This window comes from Eleutherodactylus coqui, chromosome 1 (assembly GCF_035609145.1).
Source record: "Eleutherodactylus coqui strain aEleCoq1 chromosome 1, aEleCoq1.hap1, whole genome shotgun sequence".
Taxonomy (NCBI): domain Eukaryota; kingdom Metazoa; phylum Chordata; class Amphibia; order Anura; family Eleutherodactylidae; genus Eleutherodactylus; species Eleutherodactylus coqui.
Genome location: NC_089837.1, coordinates 297148658 through 297162625, shown reverse-complemented (window position 1 = coordinate 297162625; position 13968 = coordinate 297148658). Strand labels below are relative to the sequence as shown.

General features: G+C 45.9%; 1 protein-coding gene across 14 annotated transcripts in view; it reads right to left on the bottom strand.

The window, feature by feature from the left end:
• MACF1 (microtubule actin crosslinking factor 1) overlaps positions 1 to 13656 on the bottom strand; it is a 184512-nt gene extending 170856 nt beyond the window's left edge. For 7 of the 14 annotated variants that reach the window (XM_066573920.1, XM_066573971.1, XM_066573929.1 and 4 more), the window contains exon 1: positions 13493 to 13656. In XM_066573920.1, the coding sequence (XP_066430017.1) occupies positions 13493 to 13586 (94 nt within the window). In that variant the 5' untranslated portion in view covers positions 13587 to 13656. The remainder of the gene's footprint in view (positions 1 to 13492) is intronic. The other 7 variants (XM_066573948.1, XM_066573979.1, XM_066574015.1 and 4 more) reach the window with 3 other exon arrangements.
• Positions 13657 to 13968: the final 312 nt, after the last annotated feature.

Here is a 13968-nt window from a genome sequence, read left to right as displayed (position 1 = left end):
TGAGCAGGATACGCTGGGGCAATATACTGCATGTATTAGCAGGATACGCTGGGGCAATATACTGCATGTATGAGCAGCATACACAAGGCGCACTACCACATGTATGACCAGGTTATAATGCAGCATTACTATATGGCCTATATTTTCAGGTTATACTAGGGCACTATACTGCATAACAGAAATGTACTCAATAATGTACCCTCAAATTTGTGTTGGCCCTAATTAGCCCTTAAAAAAAGTGTCATGACCGCTGTGCCCCTATAAAGAGTCACTCTTAGTACCTCATGCACACCCTGTTCTGTACGGAGAGATGAGCAGTCGCATACAAGAGCTACCATGCTATTATTCAGCCCCTATGTGAATAGGTGCAGCCTATAAATGACAGTGTCATACGGTTAGATAGATCATGTGAGGACCTGGCCAAGAAGCACACTATTGTGATAGTTTATTATTTCAATGTGACCAGCTTAGGGTATGATCCGCACCACAACCCACAGGTAGGCTGATGCTACTTCCGATGCAGATTTTCACCGCATAATACACTCATTGCCATGAATGGATTCTGTAGTGAGATCTATGGCATTCTGCAACGTGTAGCATGCTCTGTGTTCTGCTGCGGCCTTCACTGTAGGTGCATGGGGTTTGTTACATTATGCAGAACATCGATACAAAATTTCATGTTGCATGCTGCAGTCAAAATGTTGCAGTAATTTTAGTTGCTAAATTGGGCACAACATGCCTCGGACAGCGCAGGTACAGCTTATTCACAGAACTCCAGTCCGTGCCAATTAAAACTCATGTCTCCATCCTGACTAGCTATAATAGGTGCTATCCGTGAAATACAGGTAATTCGGCTGGAAACTCAGGGTGTGAACACAGAAAAACATGCAGACTTTAAGGCCGGCTGCACACGAACTAGTCAGATTCCGCATGTTGGAGCCCGCAGTGGAATCTGGCTCTGACCCCGGCCCGCGACCACGCGTACCTTCTCTTTCTGTATTGTGGGTGACCACGGACACTCACCATTGGTCATATGCAGTATAGATTTTTTTTTTAGTACTTTTTTTTTCTGTGCCGTCGCTAGGTGATGACAAGTGTACCCGAAGCCTATCCGCCGATGGTCTGGGTCTCCATTGACTTCAGATTCCGCAAAAAAATAGAAAATGCTACGATTTTAAATCCGCTCGCGGAAATCGTAATCTGCATCTGCTGATCTTAGCGGATATGTGAATGTTCTGTTTTTAATAGGTGCGAAGTACTGCATAACGTCCAGAGGGGTGACAATCGTGGATTCCGCAATTGAAAGCGATGTGCATACGAGTGCGATGCGATGTTTCCCACTGAAAACAATGGAAAAACACTTGCGATCCTCTTCGCTCGAGAGGATCGGAACCTCACAGATGCGATGCGAGGTGTTTTGGCTTGAAAGACACCTTGCATCCGAAGGTAAATCGCATGTTCACAAGTCTGAAATTGCGATCGCCCGCGTGTAGGTAAGGATGAGACTCACCTATTCAAGTCAATAGGGATGCGAAAAAACAGAACGGACAGCACTCGGATGCCGTCTGGTCCATATTTCATGAATCTGTTGATTAGACGTGCATATAGAAGGATTGGGCCTATTTCCCCTTTTTGTAGATGTGAAAAACAAATGACAAAATTAAAGTAAAAAATGGACACCTGGCTACACGTGGATGGCATAAGGTGTTCTGTTCAATGGGAGAGCGCTGAAATGCCAAGCCAGGCCATTGAGCTACAAATGGCACTTTTGGCAGGTTTGGGCGTCCGCAGCAGCAGCAGGTCATCAGCTGGTCGTCTGGAGTCCTCAGTAGCAGACCCCGACTGGTATGCTATGGATGATATATCCTAAAGGCTAAGTGCACACAGTATAAGGCCAATTTCACATGGAACCATGTGTCACAGATCTCTATTGGGCATAAACATCCAAGAGAGTCATGCAGAACGTAACAAATTACATGAGGTGGACCAATCCAGAAGCCAATAGGTTATATTTATTTATTTCTATTTTTTAAGATATATAATATGCTGATATTTTAGTTTTGGGGTTTTATTTGACCTTTAAAAAAAAACACTATCTTGGTCCTACGTGAGCATAGATCTGATGATCTATATGGTTGGGTAAACAGGATTATTCCCACAGAGCTATCTATGTTCTTTATATGCTTGGACTGCTGTTCAACCTTGCCCATAAGGCTGGCTGTCCATGTGCGTTGCGATATACCACCACAGGGGAGCATTAGGTCACCACGATTTTCCGTGATGAACCTATTATTAGGATAGGTTCATTGCAGAAAATCGCAGCATGCCGCGATTTTTACACGCAAGTGGAAGATCTCCACGATTTTCCACTTATGTACATCGAGCTGCACTTTCAACAGTTATCCTATGGAAAGTGTTCATTGAGTTACCCGCGTGCGGATTATCACTGCATGTAACGCTGTGAAATATCGCCCGTGGACAGGATTATCTGGTTCTTACATTCAAGTCACTTTGACCAAATTCTGCCATCTGTGTACATGGGTGGCAAACTAATGCCACAAAATGCCTCATGTATCCATACAGTTTTAAATATAATGGCCTTTTTGAAAAAAAAAAAAAGCTGGAAAAAAAAATAAAAAAAAATAAATAAAAAAAAAATCACAGAATCCAGCGTTCAGTTCGTAGCTAAACTTTGATTGGTTGATCTGATCTAACAGGCATTTTGATGGAGACACAAGGTTACCAGCAGAATGCTACAATAGATATAATTCAGCAGCCACGTGTCCTGTTCCATTATGCGCAGCATGAGCCTGTGTAAGCAGCTGGTCCGACCAGTTCTTCCCTACGGCCATACACTTTATTTTAACTAATTAAGGCCCCTCTTTTGTGGTTTAGAACTCATTAAGGCCCCTCTTTTGTGGTTTAGAACACAATTTACCATCTTACATACATAATATATGGTAATTCCGGACATGGAGCTCACAGTAGATTAATTACGATAGGCCATATGGCGATTTGTTTCCCCATCTGAATCCAGAGGCAGGATCACTTATTACCAAAATATATCCGCTTAAAGGCCCATTTACACGGGATGAATGTTGGGCAAACGAAGCCCGACGCTCGTCTCTGTGTGTACTCGCTCTGATGCTGTTACACAGGAGCGAGTATCGCTGGATCGCTGACAGAGTGGCCAGCAGGAGATTTCACTCCTCGCTCTCCCCCACCCCTCTCCATTCCGAAACGGCTGCTGTTTACACTCATCGTTCAGGATTTTATGCAGCTTTAAAAGGGTGCGTTCACACATTGTGGAAATACTGAGGATTTGCTGTAGAATTTCCATAGCGGATCTGCAGTAAAACCGGTGGTTAAGAGTCACAGTACAGGTATAGTGCAAGATCAGCAACGTTTTTCTTCCCTTTAGGCTAAATGCACATGGCCGGGTCAGATTCCGCATGCAGGATCCGACCCGGTGCCCCCTGCGTACCTGTCCGCAGTGTTCTAGATCTGTAATGCGAATGTGTCGGCCGCGGATTCCGCGGCTCGTCTGCAGTGACGACATTTGTTAATTTGCTGTAAAGGAGCCTACATAGCTGCAGCTTCTCTTCTAATCCCATAGTATATACAAGTAGTTTCCTTTCCTGCACACAATGGTTTCCTTACACGGTTCTATTTTCTGATATACAGGAAATGACAAGTCCCTGTAAATCCCGGAGATTTTGTTGTGCCGCAGACAACCGCTCTGCCAGCTGTCCATGTGATCACTGACGTAGACGCTCCAGAAACGAACAATCCCCAGACGTGTCACCTACCTGGTAAACTAGACGGCCCAGCTACTGCTAGAGCGCTCCACATACCCGACGGAAATAATCCTTCCAAGTATTTTATGTAAGATGGAGCTTGTTCTTGACGACTAATAGCAATGTACCAAGTCTAAACAACTGGAACTAAAATATGGATAGCGCAAATTCACAGTAACATTTCTAATATTCGCCTGCAGGAGGCAGAATGGCTTCCACGGTGCAGTTCATGTTCCACCTGCTGAGTCTACCTTCCCTCTCCGTTCCACTGAGCATGCATGACCACCGTAGAACAACTACTGAGGTGGACACACGATAGAAGTAGTAGGAGGCGCTAACAGTAGTCCTGAAATAGCTGGGTGTAGAATAATTTTTTAATAAGTACAAAAAAGTTTAGAATTATGGGTTGGATATAACAAAAACAATATTTTCGTGGGACAACCCCTTTAAGAGTGCCTGCACACAAAGGTTTTTATTGAAAAACAAGTTTGTGTTGCCTTTTTTGGCCAAAACCACCACAGCCAGATGTTAGAAGACAATAGGGAATTATAAAACACACTACAAACCGTCTGTTTTTATCGTTTTTGTTCTTTTATTCAGAATGCAGAAAACTGTAGGATGGTTGGGGTTTTTTCAAGCATTTTTCCCATAATAGTTTCTTGCCTGAAATGTAGCGCTCGATGCACCAGTGTGAGGGCTGTGATTGGTTCATCCAGCTCTGCATTGGTTGGTCCTTCAAACTCTGCTCAGCCAATCACTTTGCAAAGGCGGGATTTATTAATTGACTGAACTGCAGAATAATTTGGCTAATTCATAAATCTCGCCTCCACAATGCGATTGGTCCTTCAAGCCCTGCTCAGCCAATCAATACAGGATGGATGAACCAGTCACAACCCTCGCATTGGTTCGTTGAGCGCTGCATTGAGTAGTGCTGGATGAACCAATCAGAGCCATCGCTTCCTGGAGGCGAATGAGCCCTTAGGAGCAATGCTTTCAATACAATTCTTTCCCAAAGGATACATAAAGAATGGAACAAGAAGGAAGGCGGCCTTCTTCTGGAATCAGAGCCATACAGAGGTGGCTCGGGTCCCATAGTAGGCCAGACGTTCGGCCATTTCCATAACTTCCGCAGAAGTGAAGGGAGAGAGCTGCACATGTGCTCCCACCGCTCTATTCACAGTCCGCCTGGAAATGGTAGCCTCATTACCAGGTGGGTCAGAGATCCCCTATTACCCAACTCTAGTACTTGCACCTGTCCATCAGCACTCATGGCATATGCTGGTGTTATAAGTTGGGAACACTACTTTAAAAACAGTCAAAAATAGCCAAACATGTATATTCAGTCAGCATCTATATTTTTAAATAAACATGTTTTTTTTAATCGTTTGCCTCTATTAACTTCAATGCAAAATGCAGGAAAAAAAACACTTTTGCTGCCCCATTTTCCATCATCACCATTTATTTTATGGAAGCCTTTCCAGGCGAGCAAGAGAGAAATACTACCTGTATATACTTTGTATAGTGTATATACATGTATACTTGGTTTCCATATAAGAATGGCAGCCTAGGTATTTCTTACAGCAACATGTGGCAAAAGGAAACATCTGCACAAGTTTGACCCCAAAGCATTGCACTTGCGGGTATGTTTTATTTTATCCTTCAAGCACATGCTACCATAGCTAATATATGTGGTGTGAACGGGACCCTAGTTCAATCAGAGCAAGAGAATACCAACACAAAACACAACCAGATGCGCCCTTTAACCAACATGTGGGATCATTTTTGTGACTTTCAAAAGGAAACAGAAGAGCAAAAAATAAATATTACCAAATACACATTTTTAGTACTGAAATTCATTTTAGTGCTTATTTATATAATAGCGTTTTCCCTTCTCACAATTTTCTGTGTTAAAGAATTTGGACACATTGGGGGGGGGGGGGGATTTCTTTCTCACTTAAACGCAAGTATTTTCAGCAATCATTGTTGCAGTAAGCTTTAACATTAAAATTTTGCACTGTTCTCTGCAGCTTCTGGAAAGGGCGGACTACAACACCCAGAGAGATCAAAATTGGGGTTATTTAGTTTAGAAAAAAAACACAGCTGAGGGGCGACCTAATAGCTACATATAAATACATGAGGGGACAATACAAGGATCTCTCCCATAATCTGTTTATACCCAGGACTGCGACGGTAACAAGAGGGCATCCGCTACGTCTAGAGGAAAGCAGGTTTCATCACCAACATAGAAGGGGGTTCTTTACTGTAAGAGCAGTGAGACTGTGGAACTGTCTGCCTGAGGGTGGATTCAGACGACCGTATATCAGCTCGGTTTTCACGCCAAGCCAATATACGGTGTCCTTGTCTGCGGGGAACGGGGGTGGAGGGTTGGAAGAGCCAGGAGCAGGAACTGAGCTCCCGCCCCCTCTCCGCCCCTTGCCACTATTTGCAATAGGAGGGGGCGAGACAGGGGCGGAGCTAAGTCCCAGCACTTAGCTCTGCCCCCGTCCCACTCCTCCCATTGCAAATAGTGCAGAGGGGCGGGAGCTCAGTTCCTGCTCCTGGCTCTTCCATCCCCCCCCCCCCCCCTGCAGACAAGGACACCGTATATCGGCTCAGCGTGAAAACCAAGCCGATATACAGTCGTCTGAATCCACCCTGAGGACGTGGTGATGGTTAATTCAATAAAAGTTCAAGAGGGGCCTGGACGCCTTTCCTGAGCAATACAATATTATATGTTATAATCATTAATAGCTTCAGAAGGGTTGTTTACTCCGATTATCAGATTGGAGTCGGAAAAATTGAGAAAATTGGCTTCTACCTCATTTGGGTTTTTCTGCCTTCCTCTGGATCAACATTGGGGGGGGGGGTAATAGGCTTCTTTCGGCCTTACATACTATGTTACTACGTTCTACATATCACTATATACAGAAACTGCAGTCTAAGGCTGGCTTCACATGAGCATAAGTGCATTTACACTCACAATTGCGCTGCACATTTGTACGATGTGCATTGCACTTTTGGGCATCTCTGTGCGTATTTTACACGTGAATGCGATGGCTGTGATTGGTGCATCAAGCACCCGGACTCAGACAATCAGAGCCAGCGCTTCCTGGAGGCGGGATTTCTGAACCCCCTCACCAGGAAGGTCTGGCTGAAGACTACAGACAAGTGCACCAGAGCAGTTTTTTAATTTTTAAATGTAGCCAGGGCTTATTTTCGGGGTAGGTCTTATATTTCAAGTCCCCCATCCCCCCAAAAAAAAATCCTAACAAAAGAGTGCTACAAAATTGCAATATCGCCACAAGAAAACGCAGCAATAGCACACAAAACACAGCAGCGATATCACTGTGATTTCCTTGCGACGATATCACTGTCGCCTGTGTGAAAGAGGCCTTAGGCAAGCAGGAAAAAGGCACCGTTCAGATGCAGCCCTGGGAAGGATAAAGATGAACGCAGCAACTGTCCAGTTACATATGCCAATACCCATAGGTGATGCTTGTTTACTACTTAGGCCGCTATTTAACTCCGATGGATCAGAATCAGAACACATTTTGTGGCCACATGTGTAGCCAAGAGCCAAGGTCTGTGATTAGGCAGACAAAAACTTTGAAGAGTACTTGTACTTTCGCTTCGGAGCGCTTCTTCTCCATCAGACGTTTTTGGCTCCTTCCAGCAGCTGCAGACAGCCCCATATAGCTCTATATATGCACTATATGGGACCGTCTTCAGCTGCTGGAAAGAGCCGAAAACAGCCGATGGAGCAGAAGCGTCCCAACGGTAAAAGTGCAGGTACTACTTTCCAGAATAAAAATTCCTTGCAGATTTAAGTGTGAGAAGATCCACATTGATTTCATGCGGATTCACTGCGGACTTAACCCCTTCTACACTGAAGGGAGCTGAAATCCACTGGGAAAATCCTCAACAGAAACTGCCGTGCAGGAAACTTTAAAAGGTCTAGAATGTCTGTATGAGAGGTGTAAGATCTCATCTTGTCTGGTACTTAAAACCACTGCAGGTTTTAGCTTCATAAATCAGTAGTTCAGACCTACGGCAGCTCCTTCCCATGTGGACTGATCTTAAAATTGTTTTTTTGTTACATTTTTGGCAACATTTTAGCCTTGATTCGTCAGGGCCAGCAATGAACAGCGATATCAGCACATTCTACTCCTTTCAGGGTATTGCATTTTGTAAGCAGCCTCCCTTTCCAATGATCTCAGATAACCTTTACTGATGCTGCACATTTCCTGCAGTCCACTGCCTTTGGTTATGCACCTAATCAGTAGCGTTACATCCCAACCAGTGGTGAACAACTGATCAGGTTTGACTATTGCTACCCCTTCCCCATATTGTAGTGCTTTGACAGATGCAGGAAGGAAGCAAGTGTCTGGGACACACCTGATTTACCCTCTCAGCGTCTATCCCGGGGGCAGACACACCTATGCTGATTTGCCGCACCTTCCAAGTCAGACACCTCTAAGTTTTAAGAAGTAAGCCTGTCAAATTCCTTCTGTATATCATTATGTAGAGTCTTGGAGGCTGCAGTGCTTCCCGGAACGGATTTATACTCAACTTTTACCCAAGTACTTACTAAATTAGAAACAGCTTCTGTGCAAATGTTGAATTCCAACTCGCCCTAGAATAACACATCCCATAAAAAAATCATTACCCCTGCTGCTACCCTACACTGCCCAGCCCTGTAACTTACACAGCGCTGTAACAATGCCGGCACATCCTTGGCAAACCTGCAGCTGATGTCACGACTGTAAATAACTTCACGTCTGCTCAGTACAACACACCCCGGACTGTCTCACGTCCGGCTGCACCTGACAACCGTAAACATGTACTTATGGCCACTAAATACCGAGTGCAAAGTAATGGGTGAATGAACTCAATATTTTTTATTAAATATTGCTCTGACCGTGTTTCTAACACTATGCAGGACAGTGCTTCGATGTCAGAGGCTGTTCCACATATGTATATTACATTATGCAGGACAGCGCTCCATCGGAACTGTAATATACATATGCAGACCAGCCTCTGACATCGGAGCACTGTCCAGCCTACTGTAATATACACAGGCAGACCAGCCTCTGACATCCGAGCTGAACTGTCCGGCATACTGTAATATACATATGCAGACCAGCCTCTGACATCGGAGCACTGTCCAGCATACTGTAATATACATATGCAGACCAGCCTCTGACATCGGAGCTGCACTGTCCAGCATACTGTAATATACATATGCAGACCAGCCTCTGACATCCGAGCACTGTCCAGCATACTATAATATACACAAGCAGACCAGCCTCTGACATCAGACCTGCACTGTCCAGCATACTGTAATATACACAAGCAGACCAGCCTCTGACATCAGAGCTGCACTGTCCGGCATACTGTAATATACACAAGCAGACCAGCCTCTGACATCAGAGCTGCACTGTCCAGCATACTGTAATATACACAAGCAGACCAGCCTCTGACATCAGAGCTGCACTGTCCAGCATACTGTAATATACACAAGCAGACCAGCCTCTGACATCAGAGCTGCACTGTCCAGCATACTGTAATATACACAAGCAGACCAGCCTCTGACATCGGAGCTGCACTGTCCAGCATACTGTAATATACACAAGCAGACCAGCCTCTGACATCGGAGCTGCACATTCCTACATACTGTAATATACACAGGCAGACCAGCCTCTGACATCGGAGCTGCACTGTCCGGCATACTGTAATATACATAGGCAGACCAGCCGTCGACATCAGAGCGCTGTCCTGCATGGTGTTAGAAACATGTGCTATACATGCAGTTATAGGATACTTTTGTACAGAGATGGATATCTATCTATCTATCTATCATTAGAGAAATTAGAAATGAATAGTCTCATTATATAAATGCATGTAATATCAATATAATTATAATTAGAAGATTATTACAAATAATCTTCCCGATGTAAAACACACACAACTTACGTTTAATTTTAAAAAATTGCTAATAAAATCATTATTGACAAGTTATTTTTGTGTGCTTCTGTTCAGTAATTCCAAGGAATCCACAAACTGCTTTCCTACCCAAAATAAGAGGAGGGGAGTGTGCGGGGTGGCAGGGAAATTGGATTGGAAAGGATTAAAAACCTGTTGCCTGTCAGAAGTTTCCATTAGTGGTGGTCCAGGTGCCAAGACCCCAACTGATAGCTATAACAGGGGGGCAAAAGCATTGGCCTGTTATTCCCTGGAAATTTCCACACAGAGCACATCTTATATTGGCACCCCAAAATAAGGCTTATGGGGTGAGATATTTCCTATAGTGATATGACCAGATGTATATACTGAAGGGTGACTATTGTGGTAAGACTCACCACTCTAAAGAGCATCTGCTACCACAGAGGGTATTTTATTTTTATCAGGCCGCCTGCTGACGGCCGGGTCGGATCAGGCTGCGAAGATTCTCGGGGCGGGATGTGGACCCGTGCCCTTGCACAGCCCTGCGGTTCAACCACTCCCGGCATCTTGTCTCTGCACTGTGTGCCGGCTGCTGCCCAGCCGCCACATGCACAGAGCGGAGCCGACCCGTCACTACTGACATTTCTGTGCGGGCCTCTGCGGGACCCGCACAGAAATAGAGCATGCCGCGATTTGTTTTCCGCGTGTGTTTATACGCGGACAAATCCCCGCCATCTGCCTAAAAGGACCAAACACTTTTTAGCAGTTTGACCCATGTGGTGGTTTTACTGAACTATTTTTTTTTCCTGGCACAATTATTTTTGCAGTTTTTTTTTCCATCACATATAGGGTAGAGATGAGCGAACGTACTCGGTAAGGGCGATTTCGCAATCGAGCACCTGAAAACATGACCTGTTGGTGGTCCCTGAGGACTGGAGCACCGCGATTTTCGAGTACTTCACTACTCGGGTGAAAAGTACTCGGGTGCGCTGTGGGGCGTGGCAGAGGGGAGTGGGGGGGTAGCAGCGGGGAACAGGGGGGAGCCCTCTCTCTCTCCCTCTCCCTCTCCCCCCCACTCCCCGCTGCAACCCCCCGCTCACCCACAGCGCCCCCGAGTACTTTTCACCCGAGTAGTGAAGTACTCGAAAATCGCGGTGCTCGATTGCGAAATCGCCCTTACCGAGTACGTTCGCTCATCTCTAATATAGGGCCATTTTTATTACGCCTTTTCACTGCTTTTTATTCAACTTTTTTTCGTTAGGGGTACAAAAAAAAACCTTTTTTTAAAACAAAATTGTTATATTTATATTAAACTAAAGTACAGGAATTGGTTTGTCATTTTGTTTTAGACATTTTGATATATGATTTGTATAATCTCGGGTTACAGAGCCGATATGGCGACGGTGTAGGTTGACAACGGTGGTGGATCATTTTCTATTTTTCTTTTTTTTTTTTTTTTTTATTCTCTAATTTTTTTTCTTACTTATTTTTATAACTTTTTTTTTTTTTTTTTTTTAACATCTATGTCTCCCATGATGTCTTATAACACCTCTGGGGGACATTCCCAGTTTTCCACATTAGCTGGAGCATCAACAGGAGCCCCAGTTACAGGAAAAACCATCCCTCCTATAGTGACAATAGTCATTGGCAGGGCTGCTTAGGGGTCCGCTAAGACCTTGCAGCTCTGATGTTTTGGGGTTCGCCAATGATCATGAGGTCCCATGCAGGAAATGGCACTGCCTCTTCCTGCATTCTCTGCATCAGTGTTCCCCAACTCCAGTCCTCAGGGACCCCCAACAGGTCATGTTTTCAGGATTTCCTCAGTATTGCACAGGTGATGTAATTATTGTCAGCACCTCAGACATTACCACAGGTGTTCTTACTATAGGATATCCTGAAAACATGACCTGTTGGTGGTCCCTGAGGACTGGAGTTGGGGACCCCTGCTGTACATAGCGCTGAGCAGCTTGTAAGGGAGAAGACACAAGCTGTTAGAAACAGCCTGTCCCTTCTCCTCTGGGTCTTCAACTGTGGTCCGAGAACTGGACCTGCTCCCGCCTGATTGCAAGAGCCTTAATCCCGCACCTTATATTAACTATTGGCCAGGATTAAAGCCCAGGACCAAGCACTGTATATTAATGGCGCTTGGTCATTAATGGGTTCATACTGTCTGTACATGTACCCTCTGACTTGTAAAGTACTGCGGAATCTGTTGGCGCTCATCTGTGTAAGCAGGCAATATGGACACTCCATGTGTTGTAGTAGTAGTTATACAGGAGACCCTCTGTCTAATACAAACTGTGTTAAGGTTCCCTCCACAATCTAATATGGCGGACCCCAACGATAAGAGGGGGCAGTCTTTCTATCTGTGGACACAATGGAGCTCCTTTCCGCATCATTTACTGCCCTCTTACATACGCTGTCCTGTGGACGGCTATATGGACACAATACACAACCGCAGCAGTCCAGAAGTAAACCGGTCCCATTCCCCATAGCAACCAATCACAGCTTTCATTACCCATGAGCACTATTAGAGACAAAAGCTGTGCCACGATTGGTTGCTACGGGTAACAATGACTTTTCCTTCTAGACAGTTTCAGACCCCTTCTCCGTAGAGTCCATGAGTGCCGAGACACAAGCCTTCAGAAGTCCCATCCGGGATCAGCTTGTAGAGCCCCTCGCAGCCACGACTGCAGATACCAGGCAGCAGCCAACTATGGCGCCATCCTATGCTATAAAATATCCTACCGGGCGGCTGGGGGAGGTATATATAACCTGCTGGAAGTTACAGCAACATACAAAAGTTGGCAGAAACTTTGTAACAACAAAAAGTGGGATGTTTTGTAAGAGGCGCGCCGCGGACTGAGAACAGCAGGTTAACCCTTGAGCTGCCACTGATAGGATGACCGCATAATACAATATCTACAGATAGCGGCATCTGAACTCTAGGAAGCGAGAACCGTTTTGTCAGCGATACCTAAAAATGGTTACTGCTACTTTAAGAACGACCTCTGTGCCTGTAGAGTGGCGACATCCTCTAAAGTCACACAGCGCGTCACCCGACTTCTGATTAAGACGTTACTGGCAACGAGCCACCCTATTGTTAGTCGACAGCCGGACCTCCGACTGTAGGAGACTGTACATCAACGGATAGTGTACTGCGGCAATAACGTATCAGACGGGCAAATAATGGTTCGGAGTTAACCCCTGCACTGCCTGGGGGATGAGACATTTTCCATCAGCCGTACACTCATTGCTGTGCCACCCATCTGCACCTTATGTCTTCCCTCGCCCATACTGCTGCTACACCCAGGGCTGGCGTTACACCCTGCACACTCCATGATGTGCCGCACCGACACCGAAACACGCAGCCCAAAGTATAACAGACAGAGGGGAGACAGGTCTGGTCCCCATTCTTCATGCACCGGCTTTCTGACAATGCCATGCACTGTATAACTACTGGTGTAGCAGATGTGAGTTTGTCACTTGGCACAGAGTGATCTAAGTAGAACTGCAGAGTTCTTTGGAAGACAACATTGTGGAGACTAAGTGACACATCAGCTCTGCTACATCTGTAGGGGCAGACAGGACGGCAGTGACAGGCTGGCAGAGCTGTCACTACATCTGCCAGGCCAGGCGACGTCTTTCCCCCCAGTGTAGACCTATATTGTGCCCAATGGCAGCCCGGGCAGCACAGTGTAGCCGGTCGGGCACCGTCCCTCCCCCGATCATGTGCACGCCATCGCCGGTACCTTTATATCTCTCCAGCACGCCTTCATAGGCTCGGACAAACTCGTGCTCCTGGTTCCGGTCCACCGGGAGTTGTCCCGGGATATACCCGGACATGGCGAACTCTCCTGCAGTATTCCCGGTGCCCGCCGGTCACTCCGGTGTCTGTGGATCCGACTTCCGGCTCCTGTCTCCGCCCAGGCCGCATCGAGAGAAGGGGACTCCCAGCCGAGCAATAGGGAACTACACCTGGGAGCAGGGAGCCGACACACAGCGGCCATCCATGGAACTACGGCTAAACAGCGCCGGGAGACAGAGGACATCTAGCGGCTAGCGGTGGTACTGCAGCACGTGGGCCTGAAAACACTTCACCCTGAAGTCTCTGGCTAGAGACATGTTCACATTCGCCTTTTTTGTTGTACTTTTTTCCTGTGTTATTTTTTTATACCGACATCACACGAGCGTAAGCGTATTTAAGTGTGCATAAGCTCCGCATATT